Source organism: Rattus norvegicus, chromosome 6 (assembly GCF_036323735.1).
Source record: "Rattus norvegicus strain BN/NHsdMcwi chromosome 6, GRCr8, whole genome shotgun sequence".
Taxonomy (NCBI): domain Eukaryota; kingdom Metazoa; phylum Chordata; class Mammalia; order Rodentia; family Muridae; genus Rattus; species Rattus norvegicus.
The window spans coordinates 34033662-34059728 of record NC_086024.1 but is presented as its reverse complement, the minus strand read 5'-3'; the positions used below and the strand labels follow the sequence as shown (position 1 = coordinate 34059728).

The 26067-nt window shown below is 46.4% G+C and overlaps 1 protein-coding gene across 5 annotated transcripts in view; it reads left to right on the top strand.

Moving 5' to 3' along the window:
• The window catches only part of Klhl29 (kelch-like family member 29), a 304134-nt gene that overhangs the window by 50327 nt on the left and 227740 nt on the right, over window positions 1-26067 (top strand). The window contains exon 1 of one of the 5 annotated variants that reach the window (XM_006239857.5): window positions 1-25672. This exon is cut by the window's left edge and continues 6955 nt beyond it. The exons of 2 other annotated variants lie outside the window; for them this stretch is intronic. In XM_006239857.5, the coding sequence (XP_006239919.1) occupies window positions 25667-25672 (6 nt within the window). In that variant the 5' untranslated portion in view covers window positions 1-25666. 2 more of the 5 variants (XM_039111920.2, XM_039111919.2) reach the window with 2 other exon arrangements.

Sequence of the window (26067 nt, the reverse complement as noted above, 5' to 3'; positions counted from 1 at the left end):
GAGAAAGCTAAGAAACACATTTTTATAGTCAACCACATCTCAGACCAAATTTAACACATCAAGTATTTCTCAAAAGGTTTTAGCTTTTAAGTATTTTTGTGTCGTATCTTCCCCAACTGGAATTTTGATTCTCATATATGAATAAGTTCACATGAAGATTCTTACATAAAAGAGCTTCAAATCGATAACTCAGATATTATTACTGGCAATAAAGTGACCAAGTGACATTTTCTTCATTGTGATTTGTATTCGTGTGTCTTTAGGACATATCCCACTACAGACGCAGAGCGCTGGGCTTAAACCCTGTGTCTTTAGTCATTTCTTTGTGTGTTCGTATTATCAATCTGATAAACAGGTCCTTTTGAAGATTTTTTTTTTAGTTGTGTGTGTGTGCATGCATATCTGTCTGTGGAAACATGCATGTTAGTGGAATAAAAGGGTGTCAAACTTCCTGGAGCAGAAGTTACGGGCTGTCGTGAGCCACTTGACATGGTACTGGAACCTGCGGACCCATGGCTCCAGCCCCAGGCTCTGTGTGTGTGTGTGTGTGTGTGTGTGTGTGTGTGTGTGTGTGTGTGTGTGTGTGTGTGTAAAATCACCTATTAGGTCCCTTTCCCCAAATTAGTATTTTCAGACAATGTAAAATATTTTCATGACATAACTACATAATATAATAACTTCATAGGAATCGGCCAACCCCCCCCCCCCCCACACACACACACAAGCCTGTGTTCCTTTTTGTTTAGCCTTTTTGTCTTCTGGTAAAATAAACATCTTTTGTGTCCATTCTCATTTCCCTTTCTCTCAGACAGGATAAGCACGCCCTGTGTGCCTTCTTCACCCTGCCCTGGCTGCTTTTCCGGACAGCCTGGAATTCATTCCTGAGCAACCACGAGGGCTGTCTTCTTTCTCTTTCGTGTGTAATGGTTCACTGGGTGGGTGGACGTGAGTGGATTCAGCCAGCCCTGTCTCGATTGACTCCTGGGTTGTTTCTTATCTTTTATCTGACAGACAGCGAGGCAGTGAGTCCTCTCCAGAGCCGTACCGTACTTGCACCCATGAAGGTGTGTCCTCAAGTGCAAATGATGGCCGGAAAAAGATGAAAATTGCCAAGGCTCTCTTGTTTTGTTTTGTTTCTTTTTGTTTGGTGTGACTCAGCTCTCCATCCAGACATAACAGGGCTTGGTACTTTCCCATCCTTAAGAATATGTGGACATGTCTGTGTGTCCACGGGCAAACTGATTCTCAGAATTTTTGTTCTTCGTCAGTAGGATAACTGAGGAATAATATCTCAGCTTAGTTTTTTGTTCATTCGGTTACCAGAAAAGTTGTACAGTTTGTGTTAAGTACGGAGGGGCATTTCTCTCTGCTCCCAGTAAATGATACACATCTCTTATTTATCTTTGTGTTACGCTTTAGTCTTTTTTAGTCTCCATTATAAGAGCTTTTTCTAATCGTAGTGATATTAAACTCTTGTTTCTGACATAAATTGCCAGAGATTTTCGATCTTAGTTTGGCTTTGCCTTTTGACTTTTCTTTTTTAAAAATGTCTTCTCTTAGCAGTGCATTCATTTGATTTTACTTTCTAATAGCCGGTTTTTATCAGTCTTGTGAACAAATTTATCAATCTTGCATAGCAAATTGTAGTTTCAAGGGTCTTTTTTCCCCCTCACTTCTGTTATTAAGGACTTGCCCATGCTGCTACTCAAGACACGCCGAATTTCATTGTCTACAAAATATCCAACATGTTTGAAGGTTTTTTTCTGATGAGTACCGAGATAGTTGGATTGGATTTGATGCTAGTCTGTAAGACCACCCATCCTCCCACACACCCGAAAATTTAGATACCAAATTTCTACGTGTTTGTCAACTTCCTGTTCTGTCCACTGATCCATCAAACCCCGAGAATTTTCAAGATTGCCTTGGTATATATCTGTCAGTAGAGGGACAGAACACCTTACCATGCTCTCCACAGCTGGAACCAGGCCAGCTCCAGATGGTACAGGCCCATCATGGAGCACTTAGCCTGTATTGTAGAGTAGCCGTGGTCTATACTATTAAACCTGTAATTGACATCATACCAGACTCTGCAATCCACATCTACCAACGGATTCATCAAAGGCAGCAGTATCTTCAGAAGGAGCCTGGGGACAGCTGGCACATCCTTTCCTCAGAGGTACATGCTCTCAGAGCTCTTCCTGAAGCATGCTGGGCTCTCTGGGTACCATGTGCTAGTCTACACTCTTTGGCTCCCTGTGGAATTGCTTTTGATGTGCAATAGTGTAGTGACAGGGTCAGGGTTCTATATTGAGAGATGTGCTAAGAAAAAACTCTGTGAAACTCAAGAGTGCTGGGAATTCATTAGATCATTCTCCAGCTCCTGGTTTTATATTATTTCTTCTATATTTATCCTGATTTCCTTACATTACTTTCTGTTCCTCATTTATACACATCTTTGCAAGCTGTTTTGGAGTACAGGATGCATTCTTGTGGGAGGAAGAGAGGAAGCAAGGGAATCACACAAGACCGGTGGCTTCATGACGCTGAAACATTTGAAGAATGCACAGTCCTTGGTTTCAGGCCAGATTTACTGGACTCTTCAAAGCCTCCACTGCTGGACAAGTTTAGTTCATGCAGAAAAATACCTTTGTTTCAGGTCAAATGGGTTTCGTCTTTTAAATCTTACGGTTTTACACAGGGTGCGAATAGGTGCAGAAGGATGTTTAAGTCTACACAGGTGCAGACGGGGACTTTAGTGACCAGTCAGCTTGGGCATTGGCTTTGATTTTGTTGGATGAATCTGCATCTTGGCTTGTCTCTGTTACCATGCAGGTGTGTTTGAGTGAAAGCTGTTTCTTCCCTGTGATCAGATGGTCTTTCTGCTGGGCCTTCACCGCACACACTCTCTAGCCTCCTGCTTTTGTGAAGGATGGGTGCCTCCCTCTCCACAGGACGTTTGATGACCTAACAGCCCACCTAACCTGTGCATGGGCTTCAGGAGAAATTGTTGCCTGCCTGTGCCCTTTATGTTTCCCTGTGTTCTAGTCTAACAGCCCTTTGGGGAGTGCCTGTACTGTTGCATTTGAGCAAACATCCTTGTGGACATAAAAAGGCAACCCTCCCCTAAATCAGCCTGAACACGTCCCCGACACCGGTAATGACTTTGTTTGGAGCCGAGGTGAGGTCCTTCATAAATGACTATGCTTCCCAGCACTTACACTACCGTGTTCTTGGTCTTTATCTAAAGGACCTATTTCATAGAGCTCTGAAATGGAATAAACTCTGGAAGCAGAGAAAAGGACCCAGACTGCCACAGGCAAGTGTTTGCCATTGCCTTGGCCTTTGCTTTGGACATATTACTGTGGTGCTGGGGTGTCAGATGGCTTTTGCCATCTGACTTCCAAGACAAACACTGTCCAGAGCTCTAGAGTAATGGACTGCAGTTCTGGAGAAAGCCAGAGAGGTTCAAGATAGTCTGTCAACTGACTTAAAGAGACGGTCAAGATGACTCCTTCATAGAAATGGTCCCTTTCCTGGGAGGAATGTGATACCTAAGACTAAAACTACTCAGGCCTTATTAGCATAGCAGGACTTTGCTTCCCTTAGAAGATCTGGGGCAGACATGAACCCCTGGGAAAGGGTCTGAAACTCAGGGTGAATGTTTTTTAGTACCAAGAGTTCTCTTTAATCTCAGAGTGCCCTGCCACCAGCTGTTCTCTGCCTCTACAAGTCTAAACAGTAAGATCTTGAACCTTTGTCTGTGTGTCAGGCACCGCTGCCAGTATTTTATATGGCTAACCCAATCAAGTCTTTAGACAACAGTTCTTTGAGGCAGTTGATCTCCGAATCCTTTACAGATAAGGAACCAGAGGTATGTGGAGGTGAAGGGAGTCCACTACAGTTGACCAGGAAACAGAAACCCCTGCCTGGGAAGTGACATAGGCAGAGATAAGGAAGGGCCTGAGAATTTCCCTAATGGTCAGCTGACACTGCGGAACTAGACCCCAGGAATGCTCTGCTCCCACCCTGGGAATGCTAGAAGTCAAAACTTGCTCCCTGGGAGCTATCAACTGTAGGGACATTCACCTCAGCCGCCATCTGGAATCCTGGAAGGGTCGCTATGTTTGTTTGCATAATTATGTCACTTATACGGGTTCTCTAGGGCTTTTCAACACACCCATAAAACCAGTAGCTGCTCTCCTTGCCTCTGCTCGCCAGAGAACTGAGAAACCTGCAGCCATGTGGTTCCTCTCATGCCCATAGACCCTCAGATCTACTTACGTGCATCTGCTAGGTAGATCTAAAATCACATCTAGAGCCTGGCAGTGCGAGGGAGTAAGCTGTTGCTGCTTTCTCAACTCGGAAACGCAGGAAGGAACATCAGGAAGACGGTATAATTGACATTGAGTGAGTCTGTCTGCCTCGCCCCCAGCAATAGTTCTACAGAGTTGTACCAGGATTTGAAGCCAGGGTCTGAGCTTGGCAACCTGCTCAGCCTCTCCCACCTCATATGCTCAGGACTACGGGCTGACCATGCTATGGAGTATTCCCACTGCCCTCCTTCAGCAGGTCTGCAGTTGGACCTTATATGGCCTCTCTGAGTTCGGAGCTGGCCTCCGAATCCTGTGTAGGGCTGGGATTGATGCTTTGCACTTAGCATCAGTTGGCCAAGGGTATCAGTTACTTACTGGTAAAATGATGCTTCGTATGCAGTAAGTGTCCCTAAACTCACTGATTTAAACAGCAAGCGCAGATTTGATTGTTTTTTCCCCCTCTGTAGATTAGCTAGGCCTTTTGTCCTTGCCTGGTTCCATTCATGCACATGTGGTGAGCTGCAGGTGATGGGGTAGTCTTGTCTGGGGTCTCTCATGTACTTGGAGAGAGTTGACAGATCATGTACTTGGTAAGCTAGTCCCTCCACCGTCTTGGCCTGAGATAGAAAAGGAAGTAGAAGGTCACATGCGTCTCTCCCAAGGCAAATTAGATGGCCATACTCAAACAATGTCAAGGTAGGAAAAGCCTACAAACTCAACAGGGTAAAGGGTGAGGTACAGGGAGTCATTTCCAAGGACTATCGGTGCAAGCATTGGCCTCATTCGGGGACTTTAAGGCTCAATGTTCAACTGAGCACCTTAGAAGGCATGAAAGGTCATGTGCTCTGGACGCACACAGGTAAAATCCAATGCAGACTCAGCACCTAGGAGCTACCCAGCAAGGCTCCGTACAGGCCTGTTCCTTCTGGCTCTGAGCTGTGTTCAAGCCAGGGCTTCTCCAAGCTCCCGTGAACTCAGGGACACAGCCATTAACTGGCAGGGCCTCTGCTTAACAGAGCCGCTCCTCATCAGTTTGACATCACAAGTAACACACTCAATTGCCAATTAAAAGGCCCATGTCCTCAGTGTGACAAATAGCAGGGAAAACAATTCTACAATTCAGAACACACTCAGGAGAACATGAAGCACGTTCATCACAACCCCGGCGCCGGCCTTGTACAGTGGCTTTCATCTGCCTCTCGGCAAGACAGAACATGACACTCCCAGGATTTCAAGGGTTGGCTCAATCTGGCCAGGCACGACTTGCTGCTGCCAATCACAGAGTGCTTGCCCCAGCCTCTCAGGATCATGTGAGGGGTCAGGATTGTTTTTCTGTAGCTTAGACATCCGCTTGCCCATCTGATGTTTTCTTAGTTCATATGTAATTACTAGCTGTCCCCTAAGAGAGCAAGGGACCGTGACCTAATGAAACCTGATCCTCTACGGAGTATGGAGGACTGCCTGGAGTCCCCAGGACTGGAGCCGGGCAGTTAGCAGCTCTGGTACTGAAAGAATCTAGAGAAAGTAGACATGTCTCGTGTTTTTCTTTTGCAGCCATTTCCCTTAAAGTAAAGTTGTCTATCCTGGTCCCCACGTGGCTGTCATCTCGGATCTCTTTTAAGTAAAATGATTAATGATGATGATGATGACTTTCATTGAGATGCAGTTTACACTCTATACAATTCACCCACTTGAAGCTTACAATTGAGTGCTTTTTTAAATATGTCCACAGATATGCACACCATGGACATGACAGCCAGCCTCAGAATATTTTCATCTCCTCAAAAAGCATCCTCGTCCCCATTACACATTATCCCCACCCCCATTTCCCTGGCAACCACTAATCCACTTCCATTTCCCTGATTTCCCTATTGTGGATCAATGGTGTGAAAGGAATCGGGCAGCATGGGATCTTTGGTTGACTGTGTTCTTTCACGTACCATAAGCCAGGTAACATTTTAAAACGTAGTTAGCATATATATGTGGTATGCATGCGTGTTTGAAAGTATATGGGTAGACACGTGTGCAGAGGTAGGGGTGTGTGTGTGTGTGTGTGTGTGTGTGTGTGTGTCTGTGTGTCTGTGTGTGTGTGTGTGCACGCAACTTACATGTACACACCAGAGGTTGACATCAGGTAACTTCCTTGGTCATTCACCGCCTTTTATAATAAGGCACAGCCTCTCAATTAAAGTGGGAACTAGGAGGATCTATCTACTTGACAGCTTTCTCCAGGAATCTTCTGTCTTTTCCTCCCAGTTGATTGGATTACAGACTGGCTGCAGTGGCTACCCAGCATTTCTGTGGGTGCTGGGGACATACACCCCAGTCCTCCTGCTTGTGTGGCATGCTCTTTACTAACCTGTCTCCCTGCTCCCAAGTAATACTTTTTTTAAAAAAAATACCGTGCTATGAATCCTGGCTTCACAACCAATTGGCTACATGGTTTTAAGCAAATGACTTTTATCTTTCCTGTGCCTATTTTTCCATTGTAATAGAGGAAGAGTTCTGATGCTCATTCCAGCGGGGCTCCTGGGGCTTCAGGCCGTGCCTGGGACATGGGAAGGGCCTCGGAAAGATGGAAAAATGTTCACTGTTTTTCTGATGGTATTTTTTTTTGGAATACACTGTGTGTGTGTGTGTGTGTGTGTGTGTGTGTGTGTGTGTGTGTGTGTGTCTATCTCTCTGTCTCTCTGTCTCTGTCTCTCTTTGTGTGTGTGTGTCTGTCTCTCTGTCTCTCTGTCTCTCTGTCTCTCTGTCTCTCTCTGTCTCTGTCTCTCTCTGTCTCTGTGTGTGTGTGTGTGTGTGTGTGTGTGTGTGTGTGTTTTCTCCCTCTCTGTGTGTTTTCGTCTTTCCAAGCAAACATTTCCAGCAGTTTACAGATTTTCCCATATGGACCATACTATGTCCTAGACACAAAGGAGCCTTGTGCATACCTTGCAAATTCTCACTTGTTCAGAAACTACTGCACACATACCTCCTCTCTCAGGACAATCTAGTGGTCCCTCTTTGACTCTGGAGTTCTGCTGTTGAAAACCTACTAAAAAAATTTCCCACGATCCCAGTGAAAACACCTGCTTCTTTGCTCTGGTCTGTGAGACTTGCCTGATGCCTGGCACCCTGTTTGTGGCCCCTAGATTGGGAAGGTTTGGGGTTGGCTCTAGTCTATTCTGTCATCCTTCCTGTGTTGTGTCTGTAGGAAGAGTAGAGGGGAGGTCTTTAACTTGGAAAACCTGTCTGTTGTTCTGCAGGCTGCTAGTGGGTGGGAAAGTAGGGGAAAAATCACAGCTGATCCTAAAATAGTTTGGGAACATTGGCTGGAAATAGACCTGAGCCCACTCAGGCTGCTGACCACGATCGTGTCCTCAAGGCTGAGGTTGTGAGAAGGGCAAGTGTGACCGCAGCCCTGCTGAAAGAAGCCTTTATCACACCACACTTCCCCTTGGCAGCATCTCACAGTGACTGGTGACCCGCAGTGATGTGCTGACCGTTAACATCAACTGCAGAAGTGACACCAACACATTTAGGAAATCAGAGGATAGAAGAAAGGGGAATACACCCTTCAACCCAACGCACTCACTGGCCTTGCGTTTGAGTATCCTTCCCGTGTGTAGTCCAGCAGAGCATTGTGACGATCAGTGGAGTCCGCTGGGTACTCAGAATGAGACCTGGAGAGCTAGCTCAGGGCTTCTGAGTGAAGCACTCGGTTTACACTGGAGCCGTGGTTTCTTTGTGCATTTTTTATGTCCTTTCTCATCTGGCTTTGTCTCCCCTGAAGATTGATTGTCAACTTGTACAGACCAAGAGCTGCCGTTGTGTCCTTTCACAGGAGTGTGCATTTTGTCAGAAAAAAGTAGATTTTTTTAAAAAAATGTTTATGCCTACAATGTACTTTTATCGACTTGTGGATACAGATGTTGTCTCTGGAAAGTGGCAAATGCCTGTGGACCTCTCCTCATTGGCCAGTTGACATAATCCCAAAGAAACTCAGCTTCGACCAAAGCTGTGTTTCTGTGACTATCCTTGCTCCCTGGGACTTCTGACGCTTGCGTGATGTGACAGAAAACCTGTCCGTGTATTTTAGGGCCAAGGAGCAAGGACTCGCTGCAGTTTCTAGACATTGCTGGTGCTTTGGTTCCCGTAATGGAACTTTAGAAACACTGTTGGATCGTGAGGAAGAGTCTCCCTGCTGTATGGGGATTCTGGAGAAAGAACCCACCAAGCAGAGCCATCCTTGCCTGGAGTAGGGAGCCTTCCTCCATGACTGTGACTCTTGTCTCTCTGAACACATTGAGAAATGGAATCCAGCGTACCTGATACGCAAAGACACCATTTCAATTAAGCTAGAGAAACAGGATATATGACCAGCATGTTTTCTGTCACAGGTGGTGGCTTGAAAAAGTCAGCTTATATGAACATTTGAAGAAAAAAAAAAGACCATAAAATAAGAACTTGGTATTTTGCTTTTTGAGGTGTTTTGTTTTTCTTTCCTATGAGGAGGAAAATCGAGGCACAGCAGTAACTTGCTACTAACAAGCCCTAGCACCTGCCACTTCAGTTACCATTAGACTTTTAGAAGGAAGCTGTTTGGGAACTTGTTTGAAGAGCCCTTCTATGTGGAAGGATGTGACAGTGTTGGGACCCAGGTCAGTGAGACCTGTACTTGCTATGTCTGTTCCTTAACAGCTGATGCCCACAGAGAGGGTGAGTTATGAGTACAGGCCTGCTTTTAAAGTGTCTAGTCCATGCTGAATCGTTCTGTATTGTTCCAGGATGACTCCTGTTTCGTTAGGGCCTTTAAACCTGTGAGTCATCTTTGGATCAGTTCTCCTTTTGAGACTTCTGTTGGCTCCCCTTTGTCCAAAGATGAAGCCCAGGATCCTTGACATTGCATCAGACCCTGTAGGCATTGGACACTGCCTTTCTTATCAACCTCCAAGCTCTGCCTCCCTCCTTCCCCCCCCCAACCCTGTCCCCAAAGTAGCGAGACGCAGTGGATTACGCTATAGGATGAGCTTAGGAAAAGATTAAGCTGGTATGTTTATTCTTTATTTCATATAGTAATTGTTTTTAAAAAAAAGAAAAGAAAAAGAATCCTATTTTTATGCTTAGTAGAATGGATTTTACTTAAACCTCCAGGCGGACTCCGTTTAAATTCGTCTAGAAAATGTATAGCCTTGATGTTTTTGTGGAACCTTGATATATGTTCTTTACAAAATCCTGATTTTTTTTTAAAAAGATGCAGATTATACATTTTAAAGCAGTTATTTAGCCAGCGCTTTCTGATTCTTCCTATAATCATATCAGAAAACAGAACAATGATTCTGTTATTGCGTTTGCAGCCTCCCATGCCTGCCAGAAGGCCCCTCTTGGAGCTTCTCTGTCATTTTTGCAGTTTTTCCATTCGCACAATTTTTTTTCCTAACCCCTCCCTAACCCAGATCTCTTTTATGGTAATTTTTTTTAAAACAACAGATTACCTTGTGGTACCTCTTGCTTGTCTGACCTGTGCCACCACGTTGTATGCAGATCATACAACCACACCACCCACCCCGGCACGTGGCACCCAACTGCCTCTGGATTGAAGAGAGTGAGGAGATTTGAGTCAGGTTTGACAATGTGTAGTCACAGGAGCTGGGATGGGGGCACATTTGCTTCTTCTCTTGTATGACACCATTGTGCAGTAAATTTGAAGCCTTTAAAGCTACATCGGTAGCGAATTAAAGACTAGCCTTCACTCCTCGAATGACAGTTCTTCTCAAACCTGACTCCTGCTTCAGCTGATGACGTCAGTCTCTTACGTAAACAGTGGCAATGGTAGATATAAAATTAGCTAACTCTCAAACTAATTAGTTAACTCATGAAACTGGACCACTTGGTCCATGATCTCTTAGGACTGATTAAAAGCTCTGTTTAAAGAAAGTCAACTGAAAAATTGTATGTGTTTGTATCTCTGTGTGCATGCATGTGTGTGGGTGTGCGTGTGTGTCAGTGTGTGTAGACACAAGTGCAAGTTCTTTTATAGCCCAGACGAGGGTCTACCATATGTAGGAGATGGAGTTACAGGCAGTTAGGAGCTGCTCAAAGCACGTCCTGGAAAATAAACTCCAGTCCTCTGCAATGGAAGAAAATGTTCTTAACTACTGAGCCTTCTCTCAAGCCCCTATTTTTTATTAAAAAAATAAATAATCAAACGTTATGCGTTGTGATTGAGAGTTTCATTTTGAGTCAAATGTTTTTCAAACTCAACCAACTTGAAAACTGTGGTTTTGCTCAATCGGATTGGTTGCTGGTTACTGTTAACACAATTAGTGCTGTCATCAACCTTGACGTGTCTGGTTTTCACGAAGGCCTGTGTTCAAAAAAAAAAAAAGCAACTAGAAGTGGAAATGCATGAGTTTAAGATATTTGAAGCTTGGGGTTTGTTCAAATGTCTGCTGAAGAACTTCCTGAGGTCAGGCAGAAGTTTGCTCTTGTATAGTAAAGAGCAGAGGTACGCATGCGTTCCCAAGCCTGTTAGTGCTGCCGTGACACGGGCAAGCATTCCCAGGCTCTTCTGACTCCAATGGTTACAAGAAGCATCATCTCCCCCAGACCCATACTCTGCAAAGGCCTCCTGTCCAAATACAGTCACAGTGTTTGTGAGGAAGGTTACATACGTCATATGGGAACATCCCAATCCACCTGAATAGTGACATTATGGAACGAAGAACCAGGGACCACCAGACAGAAGACCAAGTGACGTTACATGGAGACAGTAACTGCCTGCAAACTGTGGAGAGGGCACTTCAGGAGAAAGCCAACAGGCTGACGCTAATCTTGGACTCACCAACCACAAGGAAAACTATTTTTGTCGTTTAAACTACCAAGCCTGGGGTGTTTTGTTACGCATTGCTAGCAAACTCTTGAAGCCAGTGTCCCCATCTTAAAGAAGACCCCTTCTTAGCAGCTTCCTGTGTAGTAACAGGGGCCAGCTTTCTCCCTTGTTCATAGCTGGAGAAGCAAAAGCAGAGAAGACCCCAGGGCACTTGGCACAGTAGGGCAGTGCCAGCCACAGACTGATCAGGAGCCATTTCCACAGAAGTCAGCCAGGTCCCACAGGCAGAGTGCCCGTGGAGCTGTGTGGATGACCTGAGAAGAATCAAGTGGAAGCATTTGTTCAAGGGTCCTCGGAGCAGGGAACCGGCCTTTTTACTAGAGGACTCTGCCTCCCTCTCCTCTATGGATCCTAACGTCTGAGAACTAATTCTGAGACTCCCTCTAGTAAAGCTGCGTGATGTGCGTCTAGCACCCACGAGCGAGGAGCGGAAACATTCCTCTGCCAGTTGGGCAGGTTTTTGGCGATTTGTGCTCAAGTTGCGTTTTCCGTTCCTGCCACGTTGCGCGCTTCCGCCACATGCAGCTTTGCCACAGTGACTGAGGCTCTTTGACAACTCATGAGTGTTAAGCTATTAGAGTCTGCCCCCGCTGTAAAATACCAGAGAGGTGGCTACTTCTCAGTTTCCAAAGTTTCCCAGGGTGGCATCTCAGAAGCAACCTTAATAAATGCCAGTTCTCCGTGGGCAGGCCATGAATAAGGCTTTTCTTGTGATCCGCATCCTGTTCCAAATGTGCTGAAGGGCTCTGGGGAAAACCAGAATGACTGAAGTCAGAAGACAGACACATCTGCACAAGCCAGTGCAGAAGAAGCAGGCAGGAGCAGAAGGGAGCAGGGCATCCATGAACTTCACACGTGTCTCGGGCAGAAGAGCATGTGACAAAGTGTATTCAAGACCCTTCCCCAGGCATCTACTGAGTCCCAATTTAATGCCTGGTTCTATGCCATCCTGATGGAGGGTTGGAACCAGACGGAACTGGTACCAGTCTCTGGAAGAGGACAGGGCAGGACCTCAGGGAGAAAGCACAGGAGAGATGGTAATCGTGTGCAGGGTGTGTCCGTAGCAGATGAGATCATCTAGACTGAGTTCACATGGACTCAGAACAAGGAATGCCCAGGTCTTTGGGGCTGGAGTTGCCTCCTTTCCTGTGGGAAGCAGGGCTACGAACTCACACGGACCTGGAGGAGAGGTGGTCAGTGGTTGCTATTTCTTACCTCTACCCTTCCTTCCCCTTGATTCCTCTTCACCCTGGGGGGTTCTGTAAAAGTCCTGGGTTGCTTTCTCACTTAGAGCCCCTTCTGTTCCCCAGAACCCCTTCTCCCCAAGCTAGGTGTTGGCTTTGGAGTTGTCACAAGAACTGATTGGAATACAAGTTCCTCTCAGCATGGATCCTTTTGTTGAAGATCAAGCCCCTAACTGGTGGTAGCGCCCTTCTGGTGGTGGGAGCCTCGCTGGGGAAGCTGGTCACTGGAGAGTCCACCCTGAGATCCCATTGGCTTCCTGTATTCTTCGCCCCGCCTTCTGCCTGCATAAGAAGATCAGCTTTCCCACGGGTTCTCACCTTAGGCTCTGCCTCACATGCAGGCCCTGAAGCCATGGAGCCACTGCCGACTGTTTGAGTTGGGAATTTTACTGCAGCAACAAACAGCTGAACCGCGCTGTTGGCGGCTGTGCCCACAGACTGTGTGCAGGTGGCCAGCATTACCTGAGAGATGGGACATTGAAGTCTCTCATACACTGCAGGCTCTAAGGATCTACTTGAAGCTCCTATCTCCAGAGTGCTCCTTTAAGTATCCGTTTAACAAGCACGCACTGAATGCCTGCCTCCTGCTAGGCACTCAGACCAAAACAGGGTCGGAAGACTTCTTTCGCAAGTCAGTATTTTGGGTTTTGAGGACCACATCATGTGTCCATCCCAGCTGCTCAGTTCACAAAAGTTAAAGGCAGCCATACACAGCGCATGCATGCGTATCGGAATGTAGCTTTGGAGTTTTGTTTTGTTTTGTTTTTGGTCTGGTTTGGTTTTTGGTTTGGGTTTTAATTTGCTGAGACCTGGTTTTTCTGTGTAGCCTTGGCTGTCCTGGAACTCACGCCATAGACCAGACTAGTCTCACATTCAGAGAAATCCACCTGCCTCTGCTTCCTGAGTGCTGGGATGAAAGGCACGGCCTCCTCTGCCCTAGGCCTTAGGATGGCTTTGGCCGACAAGATGGTTGACTGACCTCTGAGCTAGAAACAGATATAAACAAATGAGGACATTGTCTGCGTGGAGCCTGAACTTGAGGAAGGAACTGATCAGAAGTAATCATAAGTTATCATCAGGAACAAGATTCATGGCCCTCCAGGGAGGTTTAATCATCTCGGGTCAAGAAGGGTTTGATGTGCGTTAGAATCTGAATCATCAACTGTGATTGGGTGAAAAGAAAGAGCAGACACTGTGTGGGTGTGTTTTGAGGCATGACTACAGAGTATAGAGAACCACGAGAAGGCGGTGGAAATGGTGCCGGGTAATCCAGAGAGGCATGAAGTGCTCAGATTGGGGAGCGATAGCCAGTTCATGCACAGCCCTGGGTCACTCCGTACCTCCCGTCTTCATCTGCGTCTCATGGGAAAAGCCGAAAGCAGAGAAGAAATGGGGTCGGGTTGCAGTTTGAAAAAACTAATCTGTGCACGACAACATGACAGCCGGTTGGGGAATGAGGAGGACAGAGGATCGTCATAAAGAAGGAAGTGGAGTGGAAGGCAAAGGAAGATGCGTCACAAAGGGGTGACAGTAGCTGTATATGAAAGACAGGAGTCTGCAGGATGGCTGTAGGTATTGAGTTGACAATTAGGGGGTTGGCAGTGCTGACCAGGAGGGGCCAGGGAGCCCATGGCTCTTTGGTTTTGTTCATTTGTTTTGCATGTGTCTGTGTGTGTTCATGGGGGTGACTCATAGGTATATGCAGATTCATGTGCATGTGTGTATATGCACATGGAGCCCAAAGTTGATGCCAGGAGTTTTTCTAGATCACTCTCCACTTTATAACTTGACACACAGTATTTCACTGAGCCTGGGGCTCACCAATCTTGCCTACTAGTCAACTCGCCTGAGGGAGTATCTGTCTCTGTCTCTCTTAATGCTGGGATTACAAGCGGCCACCATACCTGCTTGGTTCTCACATGGGGCAAGTGCTTTATCCAGTTAAGCCATCTCTCCAACCTGCTCTTTTTAGAGTGTGTGTGTGTGTGTGTGTGTGTGTGTGTGTGTGTGTGTGTGTGTGTGTGTGTGTGTAGGAGTACACACATATGTGCTGCATGCGTGCATGCGTGCGGGCATGTGTGTGTGTAGACCAGAGGGATCTCGCTTTCCGTCTCATTTTTTGAGACAGTCTCTCGTTGAACCTGGAGCTCACTATAAGGCTAGACTAGCTGGCCAGTGAGTGTCAGAGATCCTCCTATTTCTGTCTTCACAGCACTAGGATTACAGGTGCAGACCACCACACTCAGCTCTTTCGTTTCTCACATGGGTGCTGGGGATTAGAACTCAGATCCTCTTGCTAGTGCAGCAAGCCCCTTTACTGACTGAGCCCAGCTCTGCTTCTTTATTTTTGAGTTGTTTGAATCAGAGAATGACACAATGGGCTTGCGTCACCTTTGAGACATAGGGTAGAGGTGTCACATAAGCAGGTCAGATGCACAGCTGTGGCAGTTGGAGGTGGGATTGGAGATAACATGTCTGGTCGGTCATCAATCTGTGGAAGGAAGTTATTGAACACTGATCGGAAATTAGATCTCAAGGAGAATGGCAGAGTTTAGAAGAGAAGAGGGAATAAGGAAACATCCTGAAGGCCCTGGTGCTCAATAACGAGGACAGAAGATGCATTCTGATAGACCAGGAGGTAACCCTAGTGATGGAGAAAGCAGGCACAGTGGGAGGGTTAAGGATTCTCAGGACCATTCGCATTGGCCAGAGTGCCCAGGCCATTGCCAGCCATTGGGCATCTCAGTTATCCTTCCTGGAGAATGGGTTCCAGCGTTAGAGGCTTTTTGGGATAACAGGCAAGCAGAAACCGTCCGATAACTTAACAACATGGAGAGGCCTGCAGACCTCAGCCAGAGAATGGTGGGAGGCAAGGAAGTAGACAGGAAACCCAGACAACACTGCCAGAAGTCTACTGTCCTGTGGAAGAGCTGCACAGGACACATAGAGGGGGCATTGGAAGAGGCCGTGGGATTGGAATTCCATTTTAAAATGATGGGAAACTGGCAGTTAGGTATTTATTCAAAATACTCGTGCATTTATTCATTTTGTAAACTGTATCTCACTTATTTAATCTAAACCACCCATTGTGCCTTTTGAGCAGTGTGTTTACTGTGGGCCCTAACCTCAGTTTTAGTTCATTCCTTTCTTTCCTTGTGAACAGGCATTTATTGAGCACGTACTTTCTACCAACCATGAAGCAAGGTCCCAGAGACGGCCGTGAGTTAGATACAGCTTGCCGGTTTGTGAGACATACGGCTTAGTTTACTTCAGTTTACTTCGCTGGTTCTCTCACAAAGAGGGCTTTATTTTCCTCTTCACCTTCAGGGACATGGAGTCAAGTCAGAAGATGTTTTTGATTTCTCCGACTCAGGGGAAGAAGTACTACTGGCCCCTAGTGGGTAAAGGCCAGAAATGCTGATAAACATCTTCCAGGACCTGGGGTGGGGAGACCCAGGACCAAGAATACACAATGTGTGTGCATAGTATGTACAGGGCTCAGAGGGTAGGCGTTTATGTGGATAGAGAAACTGAAGGTGAGGAGGTGATGAGGAAGAGGGGAATACAGGTATGCACAGATGTGATGTGACCCAGAGTGACCCAAGCCAGGAGTCTCCAGGAAGTCAGAATAGAGGCACCGTTGCTGGTAAGGGCAGAAGTATGGATGTAGCCCTAGAAACCATGCTAGGTGCTTAGTGTTTGTGAGTTAGTGAGTGAGGAACGACTACAGAATTCCACATGAGAGGAACCACATCCACATCCTAAGAATGGTATTTTTTAATCTTAATAATAATTGTTTATTTGTCTGTGTGTGTGTGTTTGTGTGTGTGTGTGTGTGTTTTGCGTGTAACTAGTTACTGAAGGATCAGAGTCTTGACTTCAAGATGATGTTTATGAACAACCTGAGCTAGCCTGTGGTTCTCTCCGCATCTCCTTTGGATCTTGTCTCCAGAACCAGCTTCGAGCATCCGTCAGACCTCCGTTTATACCTCTTACGCACCAGCGCTTCCTGTGGGCATTCCAAAGAGTCTGTGCCTCCAGGTTTCAGAGCAGTGGCCTTTAGGCAGCCCCATCAATTCCTCCTGATTGAGAGTTCTCACACAGCTGTTCAGGTCTAGGCACCCTGGCTGCAGTGGCCTTTGCACAGAGAAACGCTTCAGGGATGTGCTCATGGGCAATCACAGTCACCGCTGCCTTGATCTGTGTGTGAACCGGTGCCCTCCAGTGACCCCTGTACTGTGTTCTGCCTCCTTCAGAGGACACCCTACTCCACCCCACCACCACCCAGTACATCTCTTCTCCTTCATCCCGGGAAGAAAGGTGGCTCTGCATAGTAAATGAAATTTGAAGGAGGCTTTGCCTCCCAAATCCGTATCCAGTGCACATCACACTTTGAAGCTGCCCTTCCTGTTAGGAGACTGACTGTATATCACAGTCTCTCATTGCCCAGAGACCAATTGGGAGAGACCTAGACTTGCAGGTAGACGGGGCTGGTGGGGTCAAGAAGATCAAAGTTGTATCTAAATTTCCATTGCTCAGGGAAGCCAGGGGTAAGAGACACGTGAGACAGTCCCACCTGGAAGATTTCATTGCTAAATCTCCCATTAGGAAAGAAGCACTGAAGCATGTTTGCTTGTTCAATAGACACATTTTTCTTTTCTTTGTATAAGCAAGAGAGGGATTTGGATAGGACCTAGGAATTACTACCTGCTCTATGATGGGGGAAGGAACAACTTCCTAAAGAAAGTACAGGCACACTGGCACGTCAGTGGTTAGCAGAGTTCCCTGCAGAGGAAGTCTCTGATAATGGCTTAAAAGCTGGGAGTCCACAGCCTAGGACCATCCCTATCTGGAAATGAAGACAAGCCAGAGACCAGGAACTGGATCATAGTTGAGAACATGGGAGAAGCTAGCTCTGATGCTTTCTTCTGTCTTCTTCCCATAATGATTTCATTATAGGGTACAGAATTCTCCCGGGTTTCAGTTTTCCCATGTGCAAAATGAAGGGATTGTCGAACTAAAGAACTTCTGGAGCTCCTGGTGGCTTTGACCTATATATTAAATTCCACTTTGGCCAGGGTGTCACTTGCCCACCTGTAGAACTAAGAAAATTAATTTTACGCCCAGCTTCCCCCTTTACTGAAAGAAAAGGTCTCAAAAACTTTAATAATGCAAATATCTAGGGCTTTTATGCAAATACTGATAGAATTTTAAAATTTTGTTTATTTGTACCACTTAATTCCTTGGACTACATATGTTTAATGTTATAAACTATATAAGCGGTTAACTTATAAACCCCGCCCTTTTCACTTAAATTTCACGAGTCATTAGTTGCACTTCTCCTTCCCAGCTTCACCTCCAGTGTTTGTGGTTCTGTGTATTTTCTCAATCACTGGGAAGCTTCTGGATTCCTCTCCCAATTTCCCACGGCCTCAGAGAGACAGCGCTTTGAGAATCTGAGAGTCAGTTAACCCTTCCTCGAAATTCTTACCGCAAACCATAGGCCTCAACTCCCCAAAGTGAATTCTTGGGGGATGCCTTAGAGATGAATATTTATGATACCTTGCAGCAATTAATGTCTGCTTGGGGTGCTTTTTAAATGATCCGAAAGATTTGTCTATACATGTGGAGAGGTGACTAAGATGCCTGCTGCTCTTTCAGAGGATAGGAGTTCATTTTCTAGCACCCAAGTTGGGTGACTACAACCCCAGTGACTCCAGCTCCATGGAATCCCTGTGCTCTCTGTTAGCACACATTTGTGTGTATACACACACGCACACGTGTGCGCGCGCGCACACACACACACACACACACACACAAATGAAAATAAAAAAAAGTTTTCTATATCAAGTAAATTATGTACTTGCGTGAAAAATGACCTCATGTAACCTGGCACAACATAATTAATAGAGAAAGAAAAAAGAAAAAAAATGTTTATAGCTCTACCAAAATGGTGAGGTTATAATCCCAAGACTAATTACTATGGCTATGTCAAATAAATTAATTACTGAGTCCTTTTTACTTTTATGTGTTCTGTTAATTGATATAATTGCCTGTTATTAAATAAGAGGCATCATACTTTTTGAGGGATAATGAGGGATGGCAGAAAGATGGCCGTGTACATAGACATAGACAAAAGTGTTAATATGTAGAATTCTCACTTAAAGCACATTAGCGTGTTATATGGCACACTGATGCATTTCTTATTGGCCCCTCGGTCACCGATGCCTGTGAAATAGGTCTCTAAGGAAGCCAAAGGACAGAGAGTAGGCTGGGTTTGCTGGGCCCCCTAAGAACTCGGGTCCACGTTTCCTCCATTCCAAATACCAGGAAGTGTGAGACCCTTCTGACCGCTTTCTGCGGACCCACCACTGGGCTTTTGTGTCAATTAATGAGCTCAGAGTCATTTGGAAATATGCACTGTGCTCCACAAAAGGAAGTAGTAATATAATCAGAAATGATTCTGTCTCAGCACTTCAGCTCGATTGTGACTATTAATGCCCATTATCACTGGGTTACCTGAAATGTGTTTAACAATCACAGTCACTAATCAGGGTGCCTGTCCTGGAAAATGTGCATTCTCTCCGTCTGGATCCCACTAGGTATTGTGCCATTTACTGTTTTAAATGTTTTTTTTTTTTTTCAGATAATTGGAACCTGCTACCTCAGACTTTGAAAAGGAATGTAGCGGGTGGTTGGGGATTTAGCTCAGCGGTAGAGCGCTTGCCTAGCGAGCACAAGCCCCTGGGTTCGGTCCCCAGCTCCGAAAGAAAAAAAAAAAAAAAAAAAAAAAAAAAAAAAAAAAAAAAGGAATGTAGCGGGTGACGCCCCGAGAGGTTCAAAGCCAGTACTTCCACCAGGGAAAACAATGCAGTTTTCATGCATGATGATTATAATATTATTCCATGATTGCATGGGGGTTGGGGGGTAGTCTGGTTTTGTCAGACTTTTGAAAGTAGCAAATTGAGTCCCATCCAAGTAATCAGAGGTTAGGAGTCCCTAGCACAGAGTGTTTGCACTTGTTTGCGCCTCTGTCCCCAGAGCCCTTTGCTGACCACTTGGGGCTGACCAGTGGAGTGCCAAGGAGTTCATTCCCTGACGGTAACCCTCAGCCAAGGACAAATGGAAGTTGAACAAAATGTTCCAACTTCCTGGCCTCTGTGAGGAGACAAGAGGACGATGCACTCTGCTCTCAGAGGCTCCCCGTGGGATTAACTCACCCACCCACACTATATCGTGTTCAGCTATGGCAATTTCTCTTGGCTCCCTTCCCTTTCTACCTTACATCCCTAAAGCCCTTCTGGAGCATCGAGTAAGGCACTTTGACTAAGGCTCTTGCCTCCCATCCCTTTTCCAGCTCCGCCTGACGGGGGAGGGTCCACCCGACCATCCCGCTCTCCGTCCTCTCTTTCTGGAGAAATCTGGAGTCTCACGACCCCGACCCTGTATGTGGAGGAGCTTGGCAACCCCCGGACATCTTGGCATTTTAAGTCATCATCTTGAAAAATGAAAACACACAGTGTTTCTTCGGGCCTGGCAGGTGGCAGGCATAATTTCTTTTTCCCACCTCTTCTCTTAAACATCACTACTCCATTCAAGTGAGGCAAGATGAATTAATCCAGGCCCGATGTAAAATGCCCAAGATCGGTGCCCTCCTTCCGAACATGTATCCATGTACTCTTAGATAATTTATGTATAATTTTAATAGATTTGTCAACAGCGGCCCTTCTTCATCTAAAAAGGCCGCTTACAGACAGACCACTTAATTTGCTCCTCAATGGTATTTTTCATACATGGTTACTGCTCGGCCGACAGATACCAGATGATCCCATTATAAACACATTTGACATGGCTTCTGCTGAGGGGATGGGCACGCTCAAGGTCTGCTACACTGTGTACAACAGTTCACCCCCCTCACGTAACAGTCTGAGAGCAGGCACTGAGGCCAGAGTCCCTATCAGTGTGCATGTATTACTGATGAGAGCCGAATTCTGCCACTGGAACCGAGGGAGGGAGTGGTCACCTGCCACCAACTCCCACTTCTTAACTGTCTCTGCATGAGGAGGATTAGCTCACCCTCCTAGCTCTCAGCCTAGCCTGGGGGCAGGCTAGGGTGTGTGGGGTAGAGCATTCTGCACCAGTTATAGGTGGAACATGGTGGGAAGTATCTTCATGCCTTGGTGGACAGGTCTGAGGTGCTCCTCCCTCCTAAGTCCAGCTTGTTCACAATGGTAATCTGCTTGCTAATATACTCACCGTTATTCCCTCCTGCCCTTTCTTACATCCCCATTAGCTCATGATGCTTCCTGAATTAACTCCCAATGGGAGAATTTAAATCTGAATCCTTATTTCGGGACAGGGGTTCTTCTGAGTAACTCCCTATCAGTCTGTTCTTCTGGGCTCTCTCCAGTGACCAGACTGTATTGGCATATGCCCTCCTGTTCCCTCTAGCCCAGAGCTCTCCCACCACCAACCACAGTCAGTCTGGCTAGCAAATAGGATGGAGGCGGGTCAAAATCTGAGGCAGAGGCCAACTGAACCTGCTTCCAGCTGACTCTTGAGTATTTGATTCAGAGGTGAAGGAGCTCTGTCCAGGTCGTCAATTTGGAATGAAGACTAGAAATGGAAGGCCATAGGTAGGTAATGCCAAGAGTAGACTCTTTAGAGGGAGCGATGCTCCCTTCCTTCCACAGACTGATGGGGATGCAGATGAATTGCTTGAGCCATTTCTATCCACGGTGGTAACTGCAAGACGTTGCCCAGGATTCTAAAGGAAAACTGTTCTCTGGATGTGGCAGTCATTGCCACGCTTCCTTGTGACAGAGAAAGCAACATCACCTTCTAAATTTTCTCAATGGAGTACGATGTGTGTAATGTGTAATAAAATATAAATAGGCCTTTCGGAAGCATCTATGTGTTTCGTTTTATCAACCTTTAGATGCGTTAAAGCCAAGTACAGTTTTATATGAGTTCTAGATGACATGTAGTATTTTTATTTGCTACTTCATTGCTAAATGTTTCATATAAAACTGAAGAGGAAAAAAAATACACAGTCCCACATACAAAAGAAAAAGCAGATGGCTAAATGTGACCGTGGGAAGAGGCAGAGAATTAAGGGCCCCTCCTTGCTGGGGAGGGACAGAAGTAGAGTAACTCACTCATTAGCCATTTGCTTCTACTGTGTTGGGAGTCGACTATTACTATTCATAAGAATCTACAGGTGTCTCTGCTATTTTTTTATCCTTTAAATGTACATATAAATGAGTATGTATTATTTATAGATGTCTTTGAATTTAGAAACATCAAGCTTAAAAAGAAGTGCAGCAAGGAATATTTGATTTAATGCTCACTGGAGAATGGAGAAGGGATTCTCGGCAGGAAGGCTGTGCTGTGATCTAACCTTTTCGAGGGACTTTGCCACCAGCTCTTTTGGTGACAGTTCAAGTGTAGAAAGATTCTCAGGTGGAAGAAGCCACGGGAGCCAAAGAACTAAGAGGGCCAGGCTCGAGTTGCAGCCTTCCTCCTGGCTAGTCGTGTGACCTTGAGCCTACTCTGCACACTGTCTCGAAGTTGTTTTTCCTGCCTGCATCAGGACACCATCCACGGCAGTCTATGGTCTTGACACCACATAGGTACCCAGAGGCAGTCCTAGGCCTGGCCTGACTCACACTCTACGCTTTAGTTTGCACAAGAGCAGTGACATTGGTGAACCATGGTGGTGGTGGTGGTGGTGGTGGTGGTGGTGGTGGTGTGTGTGTGTGTGTGTGTGTGTGTGTGTGTGTGTGTGTGTCTGTCTGTCTGTCTGTCTGTCTGTCTATGTCTTCCTCTGCACATGTACATACTGGAGATTCAGCACAGGGCATTATGTCTACTAAGCAAGCACTCAGCCATTGAGCTACACCCCCAGCCCGGCTCCACGGTTTTTTGAGGACCCATGAAGCCTTGGTACATCCAAGCCACTTACCTACACACGTTAGTAGCGATCAGGAAAACCGAGTCAGCCTTTCGTTCTGTTTTCATTTCCTCAGCAGCTTCTACGTTGGCCAAGAAAAACAGCGTACTTACTGAAATTCCTGGTAATAACTGCTTTCTGCTTGAGTATGGAGAAACATGCCTGTCTGTGGTTTATTTTTTGAATGGATAATTCATCATATCTAGATAAAAAAATCTCATAATCTCCATAGACTTTTCTTTCACAATTTTGTTTCCTTTGAGAGTATAGGAACAGCCTCAGATCCATTCAAGTAAGATGCTTCTTTAGTGGCTGAGGAAGCAGTGCCTTCCAGGTCCATTTGAGGCTAAAAACGGGGGAGGGGGTGTCTCAGCTCTAGCCTTAGAGACTTGGGCTCTGGGCCTGGACTTTGATTTACCAGTTGCTGGGGACAGGATGGGGCCAGAGACCCAACCTGAACATTAATGAACTCTCAGAACAACCTTGATATTTACTGCTCTCGTCCCTTTCAGGTGGATGAGACTCAGGAGGGTGGGAAAGGTGGGCGGTGACGTCGCCTGTTGCTAAGTAGCAGAGCTGAGACTTAGAGCAGTGGTTCTCAACCTTCCGAATGCTGAGACCCCTTAATACAATCCCTCATGTTGTAGTGACCTCCAGCCATAAAATTATTTTTGTTACTGTTTCATAACTATAATTTTGCAACTGTTGTGAATCTTCACGTAAATACTTGTTTTCCAATGGTCTAAGGTGACCCCTGTGAAAGGGTCACGACCCACAGGTTGAGAACATGTCTTAGGCAGTGCATCTCCTACCTGTAATACAGACTGAGCTGACCTCCTGAACCAGTGCATCTGAGACATGAAACTCCAACTCTGCCAGGCAACCTATGAGCCAGACACTAGATCCTACACTTAAAGAAGGACCCAGGCCTCTCTTTATCTCTTTGAGGATGCAGAAATGTACGGAGCCTGAAGCCTCTCTGGCAGTACCCTGTAAGGATCCTTTCTGCCAACATTCCTCTTCAAAGCTCTTAAGAAGTCAAGGCCTGGGGTTGGGGATTTAGCTCAGTGGTAGAGCGCTTGCCTAGCAAGCGCAAGGCCCTGGGTTCGGTCCCCAGCTCCGAAAAAAAGAAAAAAAAAAAAAAGAAGTCAAGGCCTAGGGACAGGGGATGCTGAGGGACCCTGAGCAGTACCAGGTGCAGCTAAACCAAGGTAACCCATTCCAGATCCTGGAATTAGGCTGGAAGGTTGCCTAGCCCCTCTGTTTCTGATACTGTCTCCAGCCCCCTGACACTGATACACTGGCTACTTGGGTGTTTGATGTGTGGACTGCAGGCACCCCCAAATAACCAGGCAAGTGTTCCTAGGGAAAAATAGGCTTTGGATGAGAAGAAACTCCTGCTCTTCTTGGGCCCGAACTTATATCGTGCTTTTGGCTGCATGAGTTCCCCTGGGACTGATACCTGGTACTGAGGTACACCTTCCTGCTGAGGCATGGCTGTCCTACAAAGCTAAGCTGAGCCTAGCCAGAGCCAGGGCTCCCTGAGAATAGGCTAGAGGCCAGTGTGCCTGTCTGTGGGTTACTTTCCTTCCATGGCTTCCCCCCTGGCCCCTCCCCTCCTGCCTCCTGGCCTATTGTTTGGTTTCATTCCCCAAGACTCTCAGGCAAGTCTTGATTAAATGTTACAGCCTGGCCCCAGGAGCTGTCAAGGGGAATCCAGGGGAGAAGCTTGTCTACAGTTGAGTCAGAGCTTTAAAGAGACAGCATCCCCAAGAGCCGAGTGAAACAGGAGTGGACATGACCACTGCACCTGTCTACCTAGACAGGGCTGGACAAAGGGATGCCATGTGTCTCCCTACACAAGGGAAGAAAGGAGCTCACAGCCACCCTGGTCTGCTTGGTACAGCAGCAGCTGGCCTGCCTGTCCGTGAATTAGGGATGTTGGTGCTGTCCCGCCTCTCAGGGCACTTGAGTCAGTCTAATGAGGCAGAGGAGGTGCAGAAACGCTCCAAACAGTCCACAGAGCCAGGCAAATGTGAGGCGTCATCATGAAAAGCTTAAATTTATGGTTCTGAAGGAGATGCAACATCTGGGAAGGAATTATTGCAATTTAAAGGGAGGATGTGGGTCTGTTTATAAGTGCGGAATCTGGAAGCGATGTCTGGTTTCTTTTTTTTTTTTTTTTAACCAACTAATTTGTATTCCAGTCAGAAAACTATGGTGTGACTATCTTCCAGATGTTCAGAAGAAAATTGTAGAAGATGAGTTCCATCTCGGATGCATTTTCTGTCTTTCAATAGGCTTCACTGGGCATCTACTACTTGCCAGGTGTACCCCTCTGCTGACATCTTTGATGCCACAGTGGGCGAGTCAGGCTACGAGAAGTCCAGTCGGTGCTTTCAGTGTCCCTTCACTGTGGAGACTTTAGGAAGTACAAGGTCCTGCCCCAGTGACAGAAACATCTATGTAACCATGTGGCGGGGACAGAGGTTGTGTGCTGCCGTTGAGTGGTATGACCGAGTTGGGCACATCACTGTTAACTTCTGAAGGGTTGGCTGTTTAATGGGAAACATAGATTGGGTAGTGTGATCTGTAAACTTTATTGCCTGGAATGCTTGAGTCTAGATTTCTGGCAGTTTGTGGCAGCACAATAGGATCCCTTCAAGCCATGAGCACCCCATTTTCCTTGTCTCTACATTCTTTTCACCCCAAGACAATGAAGAGTAATTATGGGTCCATTAATGCTAGCTTGGCCTGTTCGGAAGGCCATGGGTTTCATGGGTGAGGCACATGCCGGTACTGTGGCAGTCCCGTGTTTGCAGGCAAAGTGTCTGTGCTCCAGACAGTGCTGTGAAACTTCTAGGGGGAGGGGCAGCTGAATGTCCAGTTACAGAGACAAGCTGGGGAGTCTGGGATCAGGACACTAGGAAGAGCTTCATTTGCCTGAACTCACCAGGATCCCGGGACCATAAGTGATGCCTCTTTGTTGTGCTAAACCTCAGGATTTAGCACAATCCCTATGGCGGCAATGAGACTACCTCAGGGAGCCTGTTGTTGTCATGAGGCAGGTGTGACTTGACTCAAGCTGACATCACGGAATGCCACAGTCTGGGAAGCTTCACCACTGACGGTGACATCATGGTTCTGCATGCTGGAGAGCCCCAGAGCAGTCCTCCACAGGCAGCTTCTAGAGTAGTGCTCTCCCGGCCTCAAGCTGAAACCCTCTTCTTGTGGCCTCTTAGGGAGGTGACGGGGGAGACTTATTAATGATGCTCCATCTTTTATGAAGGTACCAGTTCAAACTCTGTGGCAGGTTCGGTCCTACTACTAGGACCAGTGTAACTACTGCTCTGGAGTCCCTACTTTCAAATACAGCCATGTAAGGAATTAGGGTTTCAACATAGATGGGGTAGGGAACACACAAATCAGTCTGTATAGTAAGATGAGAGATGAAGTGGCCTAATTCAAGCGTCGATGATCGCTAATGTGACTGCGGAACATTCTGAACAGTGAGTGTTCTGTGTGTCACAGAGGACAGAGAGAGAGAGGAATCGGGGTTTTCATGAAAGGTAGGTGGCGAAAGTCATGCCCTGAAATAAGAATCTAGGAATGGAGTCAGTCCATGCACATCATCATCACTGTCTTGATGGAGAGAGAGAGGAGGGACCAAGAGTTGACCCAAGG